The 24,339-nt window shown below is 41.9% G+C and overlaps 1 protein-coding gene across 2 annotated transcripts in view; it reads right to left on the reverse strand.

The window, feature by feature from the left end:
- epha7 (eph receptor A7) overlaps positions 1-23,869 on the reverse strand; it is an 85,369-nt gene extending 61,500 nt beyond the window's left edge. For both annotated transcript variants that reach the window (XM_040027596.1, XM_040027587.1), the window contains exons 1-4: positions 23,665-23,869; positions 22,130-22,194; positions 20,892-21,561; positions 3,081-3,236 (exon numbers count right to left, since the gene is read on the reverse strand). In XM_040027596.1, the coding sequence (XP_039883530.1) occupies positions 3,081-3,236; positions 20,892-21,561; positions 22,130-22,194; positions 23,665-23,758 (985 nt within the window). In that variant the 5' untranslated portion in view covers positions 23,759-23,869. The remainder of the gene's footprint in view (positions 1-3,080; positions 3,237-20,891; positions 21,562-22,129; positions 22,195-23,664) is intronic.
- Between the last annotated feature and the right edge of the window lie 470 nt (positions 23,870-24,339).

Here is a 24,339-nt window from a genome sequence, read left to right on the forward strand (position 1 = left end):
TCCCCTAGCAACTCTATTTAGAATGGATCCTCAGATGGAATCAACTTGTTGAGGTGTCACATTTAAGAGGAGTGGGTGGGGGGTAAGGGTGGGAGAAGGAAACGAGTCACAAATGCTCCTTTCAGTCCCTGCTTGCACCAGCACCGCTCACAGCTGTTGCATGATTGATGCCCAGTACTCTGACCTGTCAACAACTCCACTGTGTGCTATGCCTCTGGAGAAAAAGGCTCCTGATGGTCTTCCACACACACACACACACACACACACACACACACACACACACACACACACATATATGTGTATATATATATATATGTATATATATGTGTATATATATACACACACACGTATATGTATATTTGCATATGAATAGCGTGGACAAATATTCAACAAACAAAAGCATGTCTTTATACCACCCCCCTCTTAGCAAATACCACATGGGAAACAGTGTTTTTGAAGCTGTGTTTTTGGAACTTGTTCCCTCATCTTTATTCAACATGGATTTGGCTTTTCATGTCCCCATATTACATCTTTATCTCATTTCCTCTCAAATCCTCATAGACACATCCTTAATCTCTGTGTGCCAGAGATCCATCTCACTGTTTTACCAAGGCCTACAATACGATAGCTTATTATAAGCAAACTCTTATTATAAAAAAAAAAAATCTGTCAATCAAGCTATTTATTCAGGCAGTGCAAATTCATTTTCAATTACTATTCACTCCTGGTCTGGATAAGGCTTGAAAAAAGAAAATCACAGTGACTATTGGTCACAGTGACTTAATCCAACAATGAATGAGGAAATGCACGTACAAAGCTGTAAAAAAATTGTGCTGCGTAAATGAGGAGGAGGAAGTCAAAAATACATATTTACATATAATGGTATGGGGTCACTAAGTGTAGACCCAAAGTTAATGAAAATGAATAATGGAAAGTGTGCAATAGGCAACTTCAGTAATTACTTCGGTACTTGGCCAAGGTGATTGCCCAAATGGGAACAGCCAGAGGACACTCAAAAAAAGTAGGAACTTTCCCCTGTTCTGTGTGTCCTGCTCTCGATCGGTTCAGTCGGGGATGTTAGAGTGAAACATTAACGTCCGATTAGGATGGTTGGAGAATGGAGTAATGGACCTGTCTTTTAGAACAAGATCTATATGGTTGCCTCCGTGCTACATGGAAAGATTGGTGGTTTGTGGTCTGGAGTTAAGTCCTTGTCTTTACAGTGCATTTACAATGACATGCCTAGTTTAGTTCTCAAGCTCCACCAACACCATACTTCAGATTTGGCCATTATTAGGTTAATATTGTGCAGTCTTAACCTTACATTTTACTTGACAGCAGGTAGGTAGGTAAGCAGCAGATTTTAGGTGCATTTTGCCTCGTATTCTGTAGCAGTTAGCCTCTTGTATCCAATTCTTTTTGAGAATCAAGCTGTGATTGTTATTTCCCTTTCTGAACAAATAGGAAATGACAATTCCCATTTTTACACGGGAATAAGGGAAAAATTTGCTTGTGGCTCTTATTAACCTCGTGTTCCCACCACCCCCGTCGTTGGATTTGGATGTGTGTACTCAAAAACAAATTTGCTATTCATTGTTTGACATCCAAGACACTGAGAGCGGGGATTTATGGGGGGTCTCTAGGAGTTCTGGGGTCCTGAGGCAATTGCAGTAAATCATCCTTGGAAATGACATGAGCCACATACTAATAAAACCAGCAACTTTAAAAGCAGCCATTTATAATTTAAGTGCGTCAAATTCTTTTATCAATGACTCAGTATCATTTGTTGTTGATGTTGTAGCTTGTGTCACACCAATTTAGTGTGCAAGAGTAAGAGTGGTATGCAGCAGCTGTAGCCAGTAATATCTAACATGTGATTTTTTTGAGTATTCTAGCTTTTGAAAGTGCACTTAATTACCACTATATTACTATATGGACTGCATACTCAGACACACCCTCTTGGCAATGTAAATACAGTACTGTATGTTGAAATAGATGGAAAGGCTTTCGCGGCAGGCAGAGACAGAGGCTCTGCTCAATGAGCCTGAGCTTTTAAAGACGCCCATAAATAACAAAGAATCCTTTTGTCATATGGAATTTGCAACATTAAATCTTAACTCCAATCCCTTAAATCCCTGTTTTGATTCTCTGATTTAATGCCTAGAGAAGCCAATGCAATGGTATAAAATTCTTTGTATTTGCATAATAACTATCTCTCTCTCTCTCTCTCTCTCTCACACTCACACACACACACACACACACACACACTTAGATATTAGATATTCTGACTTGGCCTACTTTAGGTGCGCAGCAAAAATGCAATGCTGTTCAGGATGTTGACTGGGCATGCAAATTGTCCAACACATGCACAAAGCATTTTAAAATGTTAACTTATCAGGTCTCCTTAATAGAAACAGCAAAGGAAGAACAGCACAAGTGTAAGTCTAACAGCCAGAAGACTGTGAACCTGTGCAGTGATACATTATCAGCAGAAAGAAGGCACACAGATAAGGTGCACAGATTATGTTTAGGGATCCAGTTTACCTCCAGAGATAAAGCACAGTGCTAACATGGCCTTCTCCCATGCACAGTAGCTCAAAGCAAAGGAGAAAAAATAAGAAAATAAATACACATCCAGTAGCACTTGGAAAAAAAAACATGTTTGAGAACAGCTCTGGAAGCAAATGAGCCCCACCCATTCAAACTGCATCCCCCAGCCTGTGTAAATAAGCCATCGATGGCTGTCACAGAGCTGTTACACTGGCCAGGACAAATGAAGATGCAGGTTGCTGCATGGGCTGCCACTGCCGACCGTAATTGCAATCTTTCAGACGGGAAATGGCAAATTGCTCCTGTCATCATTAGCAACCAGCTAAGACACAAAACAGACACGCAAGCTTGCAAACATAATTTGCAGAGGAACTGCTATGGAACACATCTGGGGCTTTCATGAGGCCACTGCAGGCTGACTGAACAGGACTAAATCACGCTCTGGAGTGTGTTGTTTTTCCACTTGCATTAGTAGCTGTTTAAATGCATGTGATCTGCGCTGCATTTATACAGCAGCATGGCAGACTTACTTGTGCACGCCACAGACGGAGGGTCAGAGAGTGCTCGGTAGTAGCCGTCCTCACAGTCACAGCGCCAGGAGCCTTCGCGGTCATTGAAGCTATGCACCGGACAGCGAGAGCACTGAAGGTCCTGCGAGGAAGACTTGTAGAAACCCCGACCACATGCTGTGCGGAAGGAAGCGAAAAAAACACTGAATCAAAAACACAGTGTGAAGTGTAGAAGTCTGGCGATGTGCAGGTTATTTTCTTCATAAACTAATGAATGCATTTCCTGTACAGAATGTCAGGAAACGCTCAGAAAGGTCTTAACAGCAGGGCAACAGCTGCAGTGCTTCAGGTGTTTTATTTTGTCCAACCAGCAGTAAAAACAGAGAACAGAGCGTATTGTTATCACATCACATTTAAATAGATAGCAAATATGTGGCTTTAAAAATAACGAGTAATCTAAACAGCTGACAGTTAATAATGTTTAACTCTTTCAAACAAACTAAAACAGGTGACTGGATGGAGACTGACTCATCAGTAAGATTAGAAAAGTGTTATATAAATGCAAGTACAGCCTGTGCCTATCTGTTTGTGCCTGTGCTTTGCACATGCAAGCAGATGATGTAAGAAAATGTAACAATAAACAATTTATAATCCATTTCCTTCGGAGCTAATTGAGATTAAACCAGAGATTTTTAGGTTTGGGAGGGGTAGTGATAATTGCACCTGAGATGTCTCACACAAATCCCACGCATGCAATGTTTCCTACCTTTGCTTTGAATGCTCAGACTAGTTTCTAATAAGTATGTTTTGTGAACAGTATAAGTATACTGCATCTTTGCTCACTTGGCTACAAAAATCAGCCCTTTTTCATAATCTTTTCAGTCTTTGTCATTGGATTGGAAGAGCTCTCTCACTCTCTCTCTATACATCTCTGCTGTGTGAGCAAACAGTAAAGCTTCAGAGTGTGACAGAGTAGACAGTGGGAGAAGAAAAAGCGAAATGTTTTCTGCTGCTTCTAACTTTTTTCTCTGAATGATCATTTTACATAGAAACGCCCTTCCCCTCCTCTTCGTCCTTCCTCACTTGCAGGTTTGATTATTCGTTGTAGATTACTATTGAAGCTCCAAAGCCTATAAAATTGTATTTCAAGGCAGTACTAGATATATGATATCTAATATCCAAGATTGGAAAGCAAAGGTAGCTACACATTAATGTAAAAGACTGGGCTTTGCTCTCTGATCTCCTCAGCGGACCGATTTCCAACTATATTTGCAGTTCAAAAACTTCCATATGAATCACAGATACCAGTTTAGAGTTATGTCTAGGATTAGGTGATTGATTTTTACCCGTCATCACCAAGGTTGTGTGATCAGTTGTAATATCCAATATAGAATAATTATTCAAACTTGACAGTACTGAGTTATATTACCACCAGACAAGACATTAAAATGACCATCTGCGACAAGTAACTATAATTCTGCATTGTGCTAATATAGACAGGCAGATAGATAGATAGATAGATAGATAGATAGATAGATAGATAGATAGATAGATAGATAGATACTACTTTTTATACAGCACTATATACATATTAAGGTTAGGGGGACTTAGGCTTCTGAGAGTTAACAGAATCAATTATATGTCTGACAATGCAAACAACTCCTGAGTAACATACTGCATGATCCATTAAAGACAAGGTATGAGATATAACCTGTCACCATCCCCCAACCATAAAGTCGACAGCTCTCTGAAATTCTCAGAATTTGATTTGCTATGTCCCAGCTGAGCCAGGTTCACACAGGATCATATTCACTGATGATCTCAGCAGTCATTACAAATCACTGAATGTCTCGAGGTGATATTAGTCCTGTGCAAACAGAGCCTCAAAGAGTCTTAGCTTCATAGCTGAATTCCCATCATGGAGGGGGCATGACAGAACAAACCACTGCGTTCACATCTCGATGCAGCCAGAATTTGAGCGAGCCTGCCCCCTCGGGCTTCATCAAGCAGGCTTAGCTGTGAAACGGCACTGCAAATCTCAAGTTGAAGCTTTTGCCCAGAGATGAACTCCTACCTGAGAGGGAAATAACAAGACCATTTTTATTCCGATGAATCCACAGGTCAGCGAAGGGTTTCACTTGTTTACAACAGCTCATATTTGTAAGAGGAAATATTCTTCAGTAGACAGATAAGCACATGTACTGTATCAAGCTCGAGCAAATTGATCATTTCAGTGCTTCACCTCTGACCGAGCTGGTAAGCAAAGAAGGCTGCTGATATGACTGATCGCTATTTGTGTTGTGGGGTATTAAGAATGATGCTCCTAACCCTAACTAATTCACACATACAAAATGATTTTCTGGTTCCAAGTAATGCCACCAGATATAGTGACTCATACCAACCCAGTGAGAAACACACAGTAAATGTTTAAGGACTAGCAAAGAGTCAAATCTCTATTCAGGGAAATGCAATTTTAGCCTGGAACTCAGCTAATCCACACTGGCTGGCTGTGCGGGTGCAAAACGCAGCAAAAGCATGGTGAACAAACTGCAACCTGGGCCACATGACTTCACAAACAATCTGAAAGAAATCTATACAGCTCTGCATACAAACTATGAAATTATACTAAAAATGCATTTTTCATGAGCCACGGGGGGAAATGAGCGATGATTTTCATGCTTGCTGCCCCTATTCCAAATCTTGATTCTGTTCCGCTAGCTTTTTCTTTCTTTCTTTCTTTCTTTCTTTCTTTCTTTCTTTCTTTCTTTTAATTTCCTTTGGCCAACGTCTCTTGAGACAGATTTGTAATAAGGAAGACAGATAAATCAGAGTTTTCTGGTTTTAACACTTCCAATGCAGCATGAAAAAGAGGCCAAGGCTCAGGGTATCCCCATTTCAGCTACATGAAAGCCCTGTCATTCTCTATTTATCAAGGTGCCACAGTTTTGTGAAACAAAGGGTTTTTTTTTTTTGTTTTCCCAAGATGAAAAACAACATGATTTTATCTTTAATCTTTTTTTCTTTACCTTTTTTGGCCAGTAATTGAAAACAGAGCCATGAAAAGGCTGTCAGCAGTGGGCCTTTAATGCTGACCGGGCAAAACATATCAATGGAAGTGTTTAATCTTTATATGTAAGTTCTTCATTGTTGTTGATGTTGTTTTAATGTACTGTTCTCGTGACAACACTTGACTTACAGCAGACTAAACCGTGTCTAGTACCTGATCCTCAGTGTAAACACTCCCCATAAATGCTGATAATGATGCTTTCTACAGCAGGTTCAAAACTGCTAGATCTCAGTGCCTTTGCTCAGCATGCTGGGATTTTTAACATTCTGATAAGCCAGCGTGTCTGTTTGCCTTTGGTTTCTGAGAGCTCAACTGCTGGGTGGCCTGTGTGCAGAGGGGGAAACACCCAGCTTGGACTGAGACCCCCACAGCCACCTCCCTCCTCTCCAGAGTACAGAATAACAATGCGGGCCTTCAAAGAGGACAGTTTTCAAAATTAAACACTGGATAACTCGTTTATTGTAACGTGACTCACATGTTAATGTTACAGTGTTTCTTATCAGTTAGAATTTATTACTGATTCTAGTTCCCAAATTCAAGGTGTTGGTAGTTGAACATGTTCTGAGGTTATAACAGTATTTTTCCACATTTTCTGACATATATATTTATATACTGAAAGAGTAATACGTAATGCCCATTGTAAAAGTAATCCCTGACTCTTCAGTCTGTGTGATTTCATAGAGAGGCGCTATCGTAAATATAGTCATGTGAAGCGCAGAGCTCTGTCTGTGAGCGCAGCAGTCTCACTCAGCTGCTGTAACTGTTAGAGGCAAACAAGCACAAAAAGGCGAGAGGAGCTCAAATGTGAGCAAAAACCATAACGTGTTCCCTCTATACTTACATCTAAACATTTAACTATGTTTAACCTCATTATGAGATTTTATATAAACTTACAAACCACTTAACCTGTTTGGGTTTCTTCCAAAACTCACAGCAAAATGCCTCACAATACACTCCAAACATTTTCCTGAACCACCGTATAAAAATGTCAGCCCATCAAAGCTGAAAGTTTTGTTTTAAAAGTCTGTTTCTTAATATTCTTTGAATGGTTTATTAATGTTTTATCAAGGCCTCTAAGTAAATGCCATGGTCAACACACTGGCACTTTTCCAACTGTATCATAGAAATTCCCATAGAGACTGACCTGAGCGCTTGTGCCTCCAGTCCATCTGCACTGCGTATGCCAGGTTACAAAAAACTGAGAGGTGCATCACAAGGCAAAACAATACCAAGGGACACTGCACCACACTGCACTGATGACAACAGCAAGCATAAACTGCCTGTTAAGCTAGATCTAGACTTCTGGAGGAAATCTATGGCGTAACTGGAAACACCTTTTTAACCCTATGCTGCAGCTACACTGTACGCCATTCAAGTCATTGCGGGCAGCATCGACCTGACAAGTGGTTACATTTTTCAAGAGGTGCATGTCAGGTTATGTGGAAGGCTATGGCATAGGGTTAAAAGGACTTCCCGGGTACAATTTAAGTGGTAATGTAGACACCGACAGACGTCCAAATCATGCATTAATGTATCTCTAAATTCTCTGGATTTAATTCTTATTTCTTTTTGCTTCATGTTGAAGTCCATTGCAATAACCCCCTCCCTTTAGTAGCACTGTGTACAATGCAGCATTGCCCAACTTGACCTTAACAGAAACTAGAAAATAGAGACTTAATGCTCAAGAAAAAGTTTCTCTTCTCCCTTACTCGTTGGGAGTATATTTCTACCCATACCTAATGGACTACCTAACCAAGGAAGCAAATCAAGACTCTAAAAATAGCAACTACAGGATGTGAAGAGGACATTAACATTTTAGATGGACACTACGGTCCTAATGTGGGCTTTTACCAGCCTTCAACAAGTAATTCTGTAGCGCTATCCTCCACATGAAAAAGTAACAGTAAAAGGGTTTAAGTATGTCAAATGTGGACAGAGGAGATCCTGATCAAACTACAAAAATAATTCCCATTTTTTTTCTTTTTTGTACCGGTAATAACCTCAACTTACATTTTGTGCTCGGGACTTGGTTCGGTTTCTCTGCTTTTGTTTCTTTTCAGTGACAACCCGTGTGTTTACCAGTGTGCCTGACCGGGTTTGGCACCCATAAACGTTTACAGAAGCAACAAGGCAGCAAATGAGGCCTCAAAATCGAATGCCTGTATGACATGGGCAACTAAGTGGTTCTGCAGCTCTTCCCATCACTAGCAGCGAGATGAGTGACAAGTACAAACACAGCCATCCTATCCCAGCTTTCCTGTCCCAGCAGCAGCACGGTGACTCATTGCTGGCAAGTTCCCTTTTTCCTGGCACCAGATGCCAAAGAGAGACATTCTTATTTGGGAAGATAGTGAGTGAGACGTTCTTTCTCCACTGACCCTCCAGCAACACTTTCTTTGGAAGGATATAGCTGTGAAGCAATTATACTGAGTCTGTTCACCAAGTAGCTTTCTTAACTGACAATGTGACTGACACCTTAGTGGCAAACACTGACACCCAAACATGTAAAAACACTGCACAAACTCTGGACTCTGTTCACTTTACAACTTGCAGTGACTTTGACAAGGCGACTCGCAGTCCGTCGTGTAATTACATTTGTAGGGATGAAGTGTTTTAGAGAGACTCTTTGGGGAAGGGCCCATTTATGTAAGTCTGATTTTCTTCTTGCGCAGATAAAGGCTGAGTGCCAGCTTGACACAGGGCCTGTTAAAGAAGCTGAGCAGCAGACACAACAGCAAGCCTATTTACGACTCTAAGAAATTAGCTAGTCCTTAGAGAACTGGGCTGAGGTTTAGCACAAAGAAAGAGTGAGAGAGAGAAAAGTCTTACATTCCAGTCGGTTCCTCGGGTGTATACAGAGCCAGCATCTGTAATTTCCCATCCAGTGGTCAAGAAGTTTCATTCAGTGATGTGATTTGGGGGGGGGGGGGGGGGGCAAGCTGCAGTCAGCAATTTTACACAGAGCAAGGAAGAGGGGCATGACAAAGGAAAGGTCCTCGGAGAGGTGGGGTGTAGATAATCAAACACTCTTGTGACTTTAGCGTCTCTATCAGGGCAGACACTGGCCTAGAGAGTAAACCAAAGTCTCCTTATCTTATTCAGACACACATATACAAGAGAAGACAGGGGAACAGATTTCTGTATTTTTCAAAGTTCTCAGTTTATTCCTTTTCCCTTTAAGTTGAGCTTCTTAACATTCCTGAATTACATCCAATTTTTCTCAGGCTTCAGCAGTGTCATGACACTCTGGGTGACAGACGGGGGTGTGGGGGTGGTAGTGGCTCCTTATTCGGCAGCCTGACATATCCCTCTTTGGCCAAAATAGAAAATGGTTATTTTCTTGTTTGGGGGGGGGGGGGGGGGGGGATTTTTCTCTCCACTTAATCTTCTGACTTTGATGACAAACTGAAATTCAAATTCGGCCCTTTAGTGCTTTTCCTGGGTTTGTCTTTTGTGCTGTGTTTGCATTGGCTGACTGGTAAAGTGCCAACTGAAATGAGTCTCTGAGATCAATAATTAAAAAGAGCAAAGTATCAACAGCTGGTCAAAATCTGACAGAGTTTTGTTTGAGGTAACTTTGGAAGTGCAGAATTATATACATGTTGTGTTACTATGCAGGCACTCAGAGTTTCATTTAGGATGAAGTACAAAAACCCATGTGATTGTTTAATTATTGATGCACAAAAAATATTCTGAGCAAAACAGATCTGAAATGAGGATTTATACAAGAAGACAGAGAGGCAGAGTGTGGTGCAAGAGTTCAAACACTGTTGCATATGATGGTTTGGGTGTGCCTTTAAACTGGACCAGACACCATGACAGGATCTGGGGCTCCACGCAAGATCTCATCCCGTGGGGTCAAAATGATCATGAGAACGGTGAGCAAAGATCCCAGAACCACACGGGGGGACCTGGTGAATGACCTGCAGAGAGCTGGGACCAAAGTAACGAAGGTCACCATCAGTAACACACTACAACGGCAGGGAATCAAATCCCGCAGTGCCAGACGTGTTCCGCTGCTGAAGCCAGTGCATGTCCAAGCCCGTCTGAAGTTTGCCAGAGAGCACATGGATGATACAGCAGAGGATTGGGAGAATGTCATGTGGTCAGATGAAACCAAAGTAGAACTTTTTGGTATAAACTCAACTCGTCGTGTTTGGAGGAAGAAGAATACTGAGTTGCATCCAAAGAACACCATACCTACTGTGAAGCATGGGGGTGGAAACATCATGCTATGGGGCTGTTTTTCTGCCAAGGGGACAGGACGACTGATCCGTGTTAAGGACAGAATGAATGGGGCCATGTATCGTGAGATTTTGAGCCAAAACCTCCTTCCATCAGTGAGAACTTTGAAGATGAAACGAGGCTGGGTCTTCCAACATGACAATGATCCAAAACACACCGCCCGGGCAACAAAGGAGTGGCTCCGTAAGAAGCATTTGAAAGTCCTGGAGTGGCCTAGCCAGTCTCCAGACCTCAACCCCATAGAAAATCTGTGGCGGGAGTTGAAAGTCCGTGTTGCTCGGCGACAGCCCAAAACATCACTGCTCTCGAGAAGATCGCATGGAGGAATGGGCCAAAATACCAGCTACTGGTGTGCAAACCTGGTAAAGACCTATAGTAAACGTTTGACCTCTGTTATTGCCAACAAAGGTTATGTTACAAAGTATTGAGTTGTATTTTTGTTATTGACCAAATACTTATTTTCCACCCTGATTTACGAATAAATTCTTTACAAATCCTACCATGTGGATTCATGGATTTTTTTTTCACATTCTGTCTCTCACAGTTGAAGTGTACCTCTGGTGCAAATTACTGACCTCTGTCATCATTTTAGGTGGGGGAACTTGCACAATCGGTGGCTGACTAAATACTTTTTTGCCCCACTGTATGTATGCCATGCAATAATATGTGATATTTGATTGCTTTCAAAAATATCTTATATTTCCGCCAGTATTAGAAAAATCTGCCAATGATAGTCTGTCTTAAAAGAATTGGAAACTGATCTTCTTACTTGCTTACAACCCACAAATCCAATTAAGGTTACAATCCTTGTTCCTACTGAGCAAAGAGGGGACAACTTGGTCCAAACAGGGCAGCTGGGATATTGAGTTTCCCCCCCATCTGTCTCAATATTCCTGCAGACAGGTCTAAAAGTGAGCTGGAGTGTGGGAATGTGGGAGACTCTGTCTGTTTTTTGCACACTGCCAGAGCCAAAGTGAGAATGACTAGTGCGGGCCTTTCTGTCTCCACAGTCTTCGCATGATGAGTCCTGTCAGGGCCAGGCCTTCCCCCTTTCTTCTTCGACTGCCCTCCCGTCCGGCCTGATTATGTGTTAAATCCGCCCGTGTGTCAGGATGGATGTGGAAAGAATGTATGCTGAAGTGAGCCGAGCTGGGCTGCAGAGACCCGGAGAGAGCAGCCTGGAGATAGCACCCCATTAGAGTGATAAAAGACCCAGAGGGAGGAAAGCAGCCGACAGGACCAACATGCACAGCCACTGATGAATGCCAGGTGGAACGGGTCAAGTGTGATAAGGGAAACTGTTTATTTTCTTATTTAAAAAAAAACAACACTGTTTTCTGTGGCCGAAGCCACAGCGATAGGGAAATGTCTTTATAAATATCGACTCTAAACACAGGCACGGTATGGTACCATATGTGGCGCCTTTCGCCTCTGGTTTATGACTCTGTTTCCTCCCAGTGTCTTTTCCATTGTCTGCATGATTCTGACATTCACTGTCAGTTGGCACACAAGGCTGTGTATTGCTGGAAGTTTTATTTATATTCTGCAGCTGATTACAGAGTTTGGGGGATAATTGTAAACCTAACCCTAAATAGGTGGTCTGTTCACACCTTCTTTCTTAAGGATATGGCTTGAAATCTGTTTTCAAGGCCCTTATTTCATAAGATTTGTACTCCTAAATGGGTGTGCTAAAATATTTAAGGACAGAAACACCAGACAGTTTTCCCAGATAGTGTGAGGACCTGGCTTTAATATAGGACTGACTGCTCTTTTTTTTTCTCCATGGCAGTTTAATCTACCCATGCTTACATGTTAAATGTTCCCTAAACACAATATATTTGCTGATGAAAAACTACCAACTCTACAAGTAATGTAATAAATTTTTTTAAGTAAAAGACATTTTTCCGGCACTGAATCCCCTGACTAACCTTGTCCTACCGCCATATTTTGGGTGGCGCGATGCCAAGAGCCACCTGTAAAACAAATTCTTCTTCTCTCTCTCTCGATCGCTTCTGTTACGCTGCACTATTGTTGCTAACATTAATACTGTCAGAAACATGGTCTGTCAGCTATTTCAGCTGCATATTCAGGGAACCATAAAATACTATTTAAAAACCCAAATCCAACTACACGTTTTTAAGTTTTACTTTCGAGGCATGCAATTAGGATGATGACATGTTCGGAAAACCGAGTGGGCCGATGACGTCCTTCTCTGAGCTTATTTCTTATGCATTGATATAGCTCAGGGTCTACGTGCATTGTTGTGATTAGATGTGACTTATGTTCCTTGCCTCAATAAATAGTAGGCCTCGACGTGGAATTCATCAGGCTCTGTTTTTCATCAGGCGCTTTATGCATGCTGAACTATGGCTGCATCTCTTTTATGGACTAAAGCCTGTGGTGTTTTCCGCCGCAATGTAAGAGGCAGTATATCTTTAGAGTAATCTGAGAGCTACGCAGACATGCAGACCTGGAAAAATCCAAGCCGAGTATATTTCGTCTACTTTAAAAGCTAAAGGACAGCTCAATTGATCTCATCGCAGAGGTGATGTGTGGATTTTTTTAGCTGCAAAGATTTTGGAAAAATCGAGTGCACCTTCAAGGATGACATACGTTATTTATTAGGTATGAGGTATCCAAAGTCCTCTAATAAAACACTGTCAATTTTTTTTGGTCTGTAATTTTATTGTATTTTTCCCAGTTCAAACATGATTTTGGTTTTGAGTGTGATCACAGGAATAACAAGCAGAGCAGCAAGCATTTCTTGAATTTTTTCTTCTTTCCTCTGAGTCCAGTGCACCACTCTACACCTCAGTGATTTATAAGTTAAAAAGAGACGCTCAGCAGCTGGGTTTTGCCCACAGACATGTTAATCTCACACCTATGAGAGGCAAAGCAGTTGCCCAGCCTGGGGAAACAGTGGCAGAAATACACAGAAAAGGATGAGAACAAAGTCTTTTGTAAAAAAAAAAAAAAAATAATCTCTTCATGGGGCAGAGATAGAGTTTCAATGTCAAACCCTTTTCAAACAAGCTCATTTTCAACAGTGACACCTCCCAAAGGCTTTGGAGGAAGCAGGGAAGCAAGGGCATTCAACAATCGGAGCCAAAAAAGAATGAATAGGAGCCACATAAAAACACATACAAAATGGTTAAAGAATATGATGTCATGTTATGATGGTTCTCCCCCACCAACCCTCCCCACCCCGACATACTTGGAATGATTATGTCTGGCTGCTGCTGCTCTCAACACATCTGCACAACCAGCCCATTCATCGGAGGTACCTGTGCTTAGTGGGAGATAAGTAGCTTTCCACGAGAAACAAAAAGAAGATTAGCTCTGCCGTACGCTGTGTTGGAGGGCATGCAGCTTTGCCCTCCAAAAGCAGAGAAAACCTGAAGAAAGTGCCTGCTTTGGTTGTTCACATCAAAGATCAAAGCCAGATGCTGATTAAGTCACAAAAATCAAAGTTAAAAAGTGCAGGAGAAATCTAAAACAAATATTAATGAGTTTAAACTTTGTAAAAGCATTCCTTTAATTGCCACTGTAGGAGAATTGGCTTAGATAACTCTCAGTAAAATTCCCCCTTTGAGCAGCTGAGCACGAGAAATAACATTCATTTGTTGTCATATTATAGGACAGGGCACGTCTATTTTTTTATCCCCAAAATAGAAAGGATGTAGTTGGTTTTGTCTTGCTGAAAAGGAAACATAGAATTACATTTTCAGATTAACTCTAAGCTGAACCTCACAGAGGAATTGACTTCATCAGAGCCCTCACCGACAGCTATACAAATGGCAAACAACAAACTCAATCACCTGTTTTCTCCTTCATTGCAACTGCTAATTTATTTCGTGGTCTTGGTAGAAAAAAAAGTATTTGAAGATTAAACGCATTACATCAGTGAATGGTCTCTCAAACTGCCTGGCCTGCATCATGAGTCTGCACACAGACCTCCTAAGAGGCCTCTGCTTCTTTAAGTTATCATGCGGAGTGAGCTTTTGAAATGGATTCTCAGTGACATGGAAAATGTCCCTGCCTAATCGTCTTTTGTTTAGTTCATTTAACTCACATGGAAACAAGAGAGTGGGTCCTTAAGCCCAGCCGTGCAGGCTACCTTTACGAAGGAGGCGGCCACCTCTAAAAAGGAGCCTTGCTAAAAGACACTGCAGATGAGACCAAGACTTTGCATTCTCAGGATGAATACATGGGGTCCAGAGGTCTGACCGATCGAAAGCCCCCCTGGAGCCCAAGCGAAATCAGCCCTGAAAATGTCCCCAGTCAGCAACTGAGCATTATCTACCGTTCTAACCTGCCCCCACCCACCCCTCTCCAATTCCAGAGCTATGACAGAAAGGAATGAAACACTAGTCTGTGGCCAAAGCGTTCCCTTGAAACAGAAAGGGAGTAGCTTGGCCTCAGATGAGTGCTTGTACAGATCTGCTCCTACAGGGCTGGTTCACTTTTGTATCAACAGTTGGAAAATGAATCACGACTATTTTCTGACTCTTTTTGTAAACCGCACAATTAATCAGGTAATCTGAGTAATTATCAGATAATTTAGTAATGAACATAATTAGCAGTTGCATTCCTAAAGATGTCAACTCCTGTTTCACAGAGAATGGTTTATTTTCAGACAACGATCCAAAAGAAACAGCTGAATTTCCTGAAACAGAGCCATCCTCAGCACATCTTAAGTTCTTCTTCCTCTGGGTGTAAGTGGGGGAAAAAGTGAGAAGTTATGTAATAAGTTATTGATTTTCCTCTTAAAGGGAGACTGAACCAAAGAGCCAGTGGTCTGAAGCCTCCCAGAGGAGCAGCCCCACTGATAACACTACCCTCCCTGCTGCCTCTTAAGATGGCAAGACCCCAGGCCTCGTCACATATCACTTTCACCCTCATGCCACGGGGACACAACAGAGAACAACAAAGACAATGTCTTCTGACATGGACTTCTCCTGTCTGACCACATCCCTCTCTAGCAGTCAGCACCAAGCAATTACAAAAAAAAGACATCTGTGCCACAGTTTGGGTAGATAAGCAGGACAATAGCATGGAAGAGCGAGAAAAGATGAAGGCCGCTGCACTGCAAGGGGGGCTCTTTTGCCATGCAGGGGGGAGGGAAGCCAGAGAGGTGACTCTGCTGGTGAGCAGAGGTCAACTGTGCAAACATCCATCTTCTTCTTGACAGGATCCTGTCAGCCTGGGTGCTCACGTTACTAAACACAACAGGCAGGCCTCCATTGTGGTGCTGTGCTGGTCTGCAGCCATGTGTAAATGAAGTTAATATTCCCTGACCTCACGCATGGCCAAATGTGGACCCCAGTGTCACCTTGGAAATAACGCTATCTGTCGCAAAATCACAAAGCGTTCCCTTTCTGGTGGTTACAAAGTCTTTAACTGACCATATGCTTTTGTTTGTGTGAGAATGAGGAATGTTTACTCGGATTCTATTCATGCAGTGCAACGCAGGGTCTCAAATTTGAACTGGCAGGTCAGATTTTTTTTTTTTCCCATGCCGACATGAAATAGCCGGTTGGTCCAGTTTGCACTTATAATCACACGTCTTCCATTCAGAATGGTGAGCCAGTAAAACTAGAAATCCATCTTGTTTGCATCAAAGCTAGAGGTAAATACAAAAAAGAAGTATCAAAAGGGATCCAGCTGCATCCGTTTTAAATGAAACAATGTGATCTAATTAATTAATTAATTAATTCCTTGTTCTTGTGTCAATCTATCACTTTCCCACAGTTGTTTGCCTGCCAAGTGTTGATAACCTTTACATGTTCTAGGATGAGCAGTTCATGAAAAATGTCTGAATTTCTGTGGTAGAGTACAACTGGCATTCCATCTGGTCCTGTGTCTACAGAGACTAAATTAGGCTAAAAATGTATGGCATGTCTAGCTAAGACAAGCTGTGAAAATGGCATGAACCTGAGCTGAGAAGAATGGAAACGAAACAAAAACTGCCCAGGGCATCTATAAAGCTTAAATATCTTCATGAAACTTGTTTTTAATGCTGCTCAAAGAGTCTAATGCATGCACTCAGTTTTCAGGATGTGTGAATAAGTTAAGTAATCGGAATATTAATGTTCAAACTAATATTTACTAACCCAGGCTCTCACTTCTCATGCTGTAGTGGATATTTAAAAATGAGGCTCTGGATATGAAAGTTATACAAGTACCATTTATTCCAGCTTGGCAAATCACGATTTTCAAACATAGTTTCCTTACTCATGCCTTAACTGTGGTTTAGTCTCTACTAATAAGCAGGAATTAAAGCAGAACATCTGCATAGGAATTGTCAGGAAGTAAATTCTACATCTGTTTTCAGCAGTGTAACTTTAGCTGAAATGTAGCACAATATTGCCCTTTTTATTGACCTAACGCACTGTTTTCTTTTCTACGGAACCTGCAATTCCTATTTGTACAATTTTCTCCACCTATATAAAGCACAGAGAAGCAGAGTTTGGAGGTAATACTGAAGAGCCTCAAAATGCTAGAAAATAGAAATGAGGAGTAGAGTGTTCATGCAAAAAAAAAAAAAAAAAAATGCAATGAATTTGGTTAAAGTAAGAAGCACAACACCTCCAGACATGGTCTAATTTAATTATTAGATCATTTTTCAAAATTACCTTGCATTAAAAAAAAAAAAATCTTTTTCAATCAAAAGTTCAGAAATGGCTCCACCTGCGATTGTATGAAATCAGCTATTCTATCGATGTCTAGCTTTTTACTTGATAAATGACTTTAATTATTACGTTATTATTGGGCACAGCGCTGAACGCTTTTGTTTTTGTCTCGGGGTCCTTCCCTAAGTGATCACTTTTAAGGTAGTGCCAACAGGATTGGTGGAAACATTCTGAGCAGAAAATAATACATCTTATCTCAGACTGCTACCTGCCAGGCCAAAACAACAAGTAGGAAAAAGCCCGAGGCTGAGAAAGAATGCTACTATTCACAGGAAACAGGCACTGGCAGTGACAGCATGCAATCCCATCCATCACCAATTTATTTCAATCTTGAGTGATTTGGGTCCATTTGGGTCTCTTGTGATATTCGACACATACCTATCATTTGCATAATTAAGCTCCGGAGCAGTGGCAAAAGACAGCCATTTGGTGTATTAAATTCACACCTTATCAATCAAGGGAGCATCAAGATGTATGAGGACCTCCTGACTTCTTGGCCTCATTTGAAATGCTAAATACAGCCTTTTCTTCAAGCCTGGAGCTAGACCTGGCTGCCTGGTGGCTTCCATACACGTAAGCTGTCGCGGTCAGATCCCAGCCCTTTCCCTCAGGGGGTTTAATCATCAATCAGTCTCCTACTAACTTCTGTCTAACTCCCTGACAGTCAAGATGGATGGTGCCAGCATCTACAGGATGCTGTATCCTCTCATTAGTTCTCTAGTTAGCATGCACCGATAGCAGTGAGATATGGCCCGTTTTATCTGTTTTCCACCAGACAGCAGTCTCTCCCTTTTCTGGGACAGGGTCAACAGTTAATCATTTCTCAGGCACTGGTTACTTAGTACCACAATGATGCGATGTGTCAAAATTGGACAACATACATTCCCGGGATTGAGTGAAACAAAGACACCAGTGTCCTCCCACAAGGGCCCTCTTTCTGTTTAAACGACTCAGTGGCTCCATTGCCACCAGTGGCCAGCGCTAAACAGAACCAGCAGATGAATGGGCGCTATTTTCACAACACGCACTTCTTTGCAAAATGAAGCCTTCGCAGGCTGCGGGGACACTTCAACTGGCCTTTTTCAACAGCCATTACGCTGAGATCACTGAACGAACACGGCGCAGATTGCCACAAAAGAGTTAACAACGGACCGAGAGGGGGGGGGGGGGATTTTGTGTGTATGTGTGTGGGTGTGGGTGAGGGTGGGGTGGGATGGGGGGGGGGGGGGGGGCAGAGATGATGAATGAGTGGATCACAACAACTTTTGGAGAAGGCCTTTGCATCCACACAGAGGGTCCTCAAATTACATGAGTGACAGCTCAACTCGCTTACTCCACCCCCACCCTCCCAGTGCCCGCTTTATAATCATAGCACAGTTGCTCATTCTAAAACAGGCCAGTTAAGAAGTGTGTTAAGGAGTCAGTTTTCTTTACAATAAGTGCTTGTCAGATAACTACAAACCAAAGTCACCTTTTGGTTGTCATTATTCAAGGCAACACATGCTCAGCAAAGATTGAATGTAATGGAAATTATTTTCACGTGTTTACAAGACCACTGTAATCCTGGCTAGATCCTTAAGTGGCTTTAACCCGTTAGGAACAACTAGAATGTCAACAACCCATTAACGGTTAGGTGTAGTGTCAGTCACTTTTTATGCAATCTGTCCCTATCTAACATACCCAAATGAAAAGATTATAGCAGAATAAAAGGAAAGCCAAAATACATGTATGAGACTTTAATTGAAGGATAACATTATTTCAAACATGTATCCTTTTCACAAATAGGGCTTTATCTCAGCCAAAAACAATAACTAGAAAGATCTTCAGAGATTACAGGGTTCGGGATTAGGACTGGTTGACCTTGACAGGCAAAGTGTATTTCACTAAACTGCAGAATCATTTAGATTTGCAAAAATCATTAAAACTTTCCAAACCACTAAAATGAACGAGCACTCAAATGTTTGCTCTGTCAGGAGTTGGGAAAGCAAAAACTGAACCTATTAGTAGTACAACACAGAAAATACTAAACTTCCCTGTGCTTTGCCCCTCTGTATAATACATTTTTCCAATGTACCAAATGTATAAACAGACATATGTTGGCAATGCTTCATTTTAACTCTTCACATTAAAAGTTCAGGAGTTAACATATCAACAGAAAAAGATAAAGTCACAAGATAAAGTAGGCTACTTTTACGGCACTAAGACAAACTGGTTCAAGGATCTCACTTATTCTTCCTACGGTCACAGATACTTGGACTTATTGCTCTGCTGTTCAGCTGATAGAAATACTTTGAATAGCTTTTAGATTGTTCTAGGTGGAAACTACTGAATGGACAATTTGATGTCAGTGGAGCAACTGGAAGAAGTGCTGATGGTGCACTGTGATTCTCATTTTATTTAGATTAACTACCCCTTAATACAAAAGCATCTCATGCCTCAGTAGAGATAAAGCTCATAAAGGTGCAGTGTCAAGACTGGAATCTTGATCGGCACACACATTAAGGTGCCTCCATCCCTCGGGTTTTTAACGACTAAAGGATAGACTCATTGTGCTGTTGCCCACATCTGCAGGTTATTTGTTGTAGTTGACACATTAACAGATTAATTAATAGAGACATGCAACCATCTTTTGTTGTGAGGACTCTGTACCAAGATGTAATAAAAGGTAGTTAAAATGACTCTGACAACCCGGAGCAGTTGGTTGTTCTGCTGCACCACACTCCCCATGGAAATAAATTGTGTGCTTTCTTTCAACCTGAGTGCACAATCGGATCTTATGTGTGCGTATAAGAACAAAAGAACAATAAGAAGGGGTTTTGTGGGGTCGGATAAGCGATAGCCTCCTAACATTAGCACAACTTGAGGCAGGCTGTGTTGCTCTAAATTACATGGTCTAATATATTTCATTAGCACACCTCCCTCAGAGGGGTCCCTAATGGATGACAGCATGGCATAAAAGCTTGTCTGCCAGGGACACTAATTTGTTCTTAGACGCATTCCGTTCAATTATTACTGGCTGCTGCTCCTTATAAGCTGCTTAGATTGAGGTTGCTCGCTTTGCAAAAAAGAAAAAGTTTGGCTAATAAGGGGCGCTGCTTAGGTTCCGTGACCCAAGTACCTAAGTCGCCCCCTTTTAATCTGCAGTGATTTCTATCGCTCAAGTCAGGTGTCTACTGGAAGCAATCCTCTGGGAGTTCAGAGTGACAGAAAGCACATTATCGGTAATTGTAGTGGAACACTCGGCACCACAACAATCCAAAAACCAGCCTCCCTTCATAAATATCCTGAGGCCGAAATGCCACAGTACAGCGGCAATTTGTTTTCCCACTCTGTCTGGGTCATTTGGCCGGGTCACAGAGAATACTGAGTGACTGGATGGACTTCCTCTAGACCTGTATATTCTGCTAGTGATTGTCTTGGCTTCCAGCCAGTAACACAGAGAGAATTGTTGGGAACTGCGGAGCTAAACTCAAGATATAATTTAATCCCAGTGTCAACAGAGTCATGTCAATAAATTAAAACCCTCATAATCGCTTAATACAAAATCAAATTATTAGACTTTATGCAAGTTTATTCCTGTCAAACCAGCTCATGTAATCCTACTATCACACACAACTATACGTCCACTGGTGCCTAAATTGTCATTTACCTGTTTTGCATAATCTAATCACAAATACTATTAAGTTCATTACCTTTTTTTTTCTTTTTTTTTTTCATTTATAAAATGAACTGAATTATTTATAAAATGTTGTTAAATAAAAAAAGTCTGAGAATTTCTCCCAAAAATTACATAAAAAATAAATCAATAAATGAGTGAAAGTGACTCACGTTCACATGCGTCTCCCTTCTGATGAAATCCAGCTTTGCATATACATTTCCCAATGGGCACTAGCCATTCCCCCTCAGCACTGCAGTGCATCTTAGGAGAGTTATCGGCTTCCTCCTCGGCATCGCTCACGCACATACCCTCGACCTCCACCAGCGAGGAGAACTCTGATCCCGTCACGGTGTCTGGGAACGTGGCCAGGTTCTCGATGATAGACCAACACTTCTTGTAATAAACTTTGACAGAGACCAGGGCGATGCACGCTCCTACATCCTGGAAGGCCAGGTAGAAGCCCCGCCTGGACAGGGGGCCAATTATGCGCACTTCGGTGTTCAGCTTCATCTTCCTCTCGCCTAGGTCACCCTGAGTGAAGCTTTCATCTGCTGCAATTGTGTCTATTTTCACGTACTGGTTCTCCCGTAAGCTTCGTCCTACCTCTGAATCTGTTTCCTGGTAATACAAGTTGAATGTCTCCTTGCAAGTGCCCACCACACCAGGTAGGCTGTTACAATCCCTCAAGGTGAATTTCAGCTCCACAAAAATTCTCTGGGCATCGCCCTTCTCTATCCAGTTAGTCCGAAGCCAGTTATTCTGATTGGGTTCCATGACTTGGCAAACCTGGTATGTTCGGATGGGTGTATAGTTCTCATCCAAGCCACTTATCTCTTCCCACTGAAAGAACACAACACAGATTTGTACATGAATGCATCCACACAGAAACAAACTTGAATGTGAAAGCAATAACAGAGATAGGTGTCTAATGAAGAAACTTAAGCTGCAGGTGATTACACTGTAACGAATACGACAAAGGTTTATGAAATATAGTCATTTCAGACAGCTTTGTATACAAAAAACTGCAGAGAAGGTAGATTATCCGTTTATCGCACAAGCACATCTTTAAAGAATGATGGTGCTCAGTTTATCTGCTTGTGCTCACATTATTTATTTAAAAAGTCCTCCCCCCCCCCCCCCCACACACACACACTTTTAATCAGCAAGTTAGAAGTGGTTTGCTTGAGGCCTTTGTGCTCTGAATGCCAAAAGCCGGCAGAGTTTAGCTGCAGAAAACAGCCTCTTGCATGCTCCATCTTTCCTCAGGACAGACCTCTCTGAGCAGAGGACTATAGCACATACATATTATTATTCCTATCACATATGTGAGACATCACAGATAGCAGGGGAAAAAATCCAGATATATGGAGCACATCCGCATGCACTCGATGCGGTTCTGCAGACTTACCCCATTGGGAGGATAGGAGATCCACTCCAGTTCTGTCTGCTGTGCCTTGGAGTCCAGTAGAATCACTAGTGACAGGAAACCAAGAAGCAGGTGGTTAAATCTCACCGGGGCATCGGGCCTTGGAATTACTGATAGGCCACACATCTATACAGCACAAACCCGCGACCTAATTTCTGCCAGCAGCTAAATAGAAACGCAGAAAGGAAGGTATACACTGCAGCAGACAGGTCCTCATGCTTGGAACTTTCTAGCTGACTATGAAAAACACTAACGAAACATATGTAATAGGAATCACTACAAAAAAATAAGCATTTGTATCTAATTTATATATTTTCCTTTTTTAAATTAAAAGTAATTTTAGCATGGAAGTTGTTGCCTTACGAAGAAAGTAGCTCTTATTACCCTGGACTTACAAGTGCAAAAAGATGAAGGCTATTTTGAGCTCCAGACGGCCACAAAACTACAGCGAAACAATGTGTGACATGCGGCGTCTCCGCAATTTTAAAGGACGGCGGCGACGAAGAGGGCAGTGGGGACGCGTGCGAGAGCGCAGAGCGGCACCGCGGCGGCTTCCCGAAAAATGGAGGAAGTTGTTTCAATTGTATTTAATATTAGCAGACATCTACATCACGAAGGGGACGGGAAGCGGGCACGGTGCACCGCCGGGGGAAAAGTCAATCAATAAAATGAATATTTACTTATTTGTTTATTTTTTGCATATTTAAAAAAATAAATCAAACGTCTGATGGAGGTCTACGAAATCCCGCATTCACCTGTGATTTACCATTCCTCACACCATTCCAGCATCTACGGTTATTACACTGTACTTTCCGCTACGAACACCAGTTCCTGCGGCTGACTTTATGCTTTTACTAACACGATCGTAAAATGTCATTTAACTCAATTCTGGCTAAATGAAGGCGCCAATTATTAGCTGTTATCGTGTATCTGAATTCCCTTCCATTTTAGTCTTCGATTGCCTTGACTCTAGACGACTTGAAAGTCTAAAGCAGATCATGTCTCCGCATCGTTCCACTGGATTTTCCTTCCAGGAAACAAGAACAGACACGACTGTCAAAAGCCGAGGACACTTTGGAGGAAATAACGCTCCGAAACTGCGTCCTGATAGAAGGCTTACTCACTTCCAGCGAGGCGAGACTGCTGCTGAGATATAAACCCACTTATGCCTGACAGACCGTTAATCTATAACGAGCAGGTTATTTGTACCGATTACCCACTGATGCTGGAACAAAAAAAAAAAAAAAAAAAAAAACTAGAGCCTCTGCGCCTATTCTACAGCGTTTAGTTGCCGTGCGTAAAAACACCAAGAGACCGCTTACACCAAAGCCTGGTAGCAGACAATTCTGTTATCCCTGCTCAGTTATCACCTGACATTAAAATTCCGAGTAACTAAAAGCAAAAAGAGATATTTTTCTTTCAATGTCAGGACGCGATGTGCTGATTTTTGACATATTTATGTTAATGTCGTCTCCAACTGCAGTGGGGTGTAAGAGAGGAAAACTTTAGGAACTTACCTTCCTTCGCATTCTGTGCTTCACCGCTGTCTACATAAAAGCATAAATGAAGGCAAAACGTAATCCACAGACACGGGAGAGACCTGGAGAGCATGGTGCAGCTGTGGATTTCAATCTAGACCGTAACTAGCTTTGCCACCGTCTCGCGTGCTTCCCATTGACGACACTGAATCGGCTCTATGTACAACAATCCACTGGTCTCCACTCAAATATCGTCTGCTGCCGCTGGGAGGAGACTAAAGCTCCACTCGTGTCAGTTAGACGGACGGACAGAGGCATTATCCAACAGCAGCGCGAAGAAGGGAACGCAACAGACATGGAGAGCCAATACGAAGATGGAGGTGGAGTTTAAGGGGGACGAGCAGACTGGAGGTCCACGACTGTGGAAATGTTGTCAGGAAAAGGGCAAGGGATTTTTTAGTATAGTGGATGTCTCAGCTGAACTCTACACGCACTCACACAATACAGCTCTAGTGAAAAACACAGACGTCCGCGGCGTTTGGTGATTTCAACTTTTATTAATTTTTCGGATGATGTCACGGTTGATTTTGTTTTTAATTAAAGGTCCTCTGGAAATCAGTTCAGACACTGTGGAGAGGAGACAGTCAAACATCTAATCTGTAAACTTGTAATAAATCTTCACCTTCAATTAAAAACTGTTATTTTGTGTTGTTG

Source organism: Simochromis diagramma, unplaced genomic scaffold, assembly GCF_900408965.1.
Source record: "Simochromis diagramma unplaced genomic scaffold, fSimDia1.1 OVJJ01000746.1, whole genome shotgun sequence".
NCBI lineage: Eukaryota > Metazoa > Chordata > Actinopteri > Cichliformes > Cichlidae > Simochromis > Simochromis diagramma.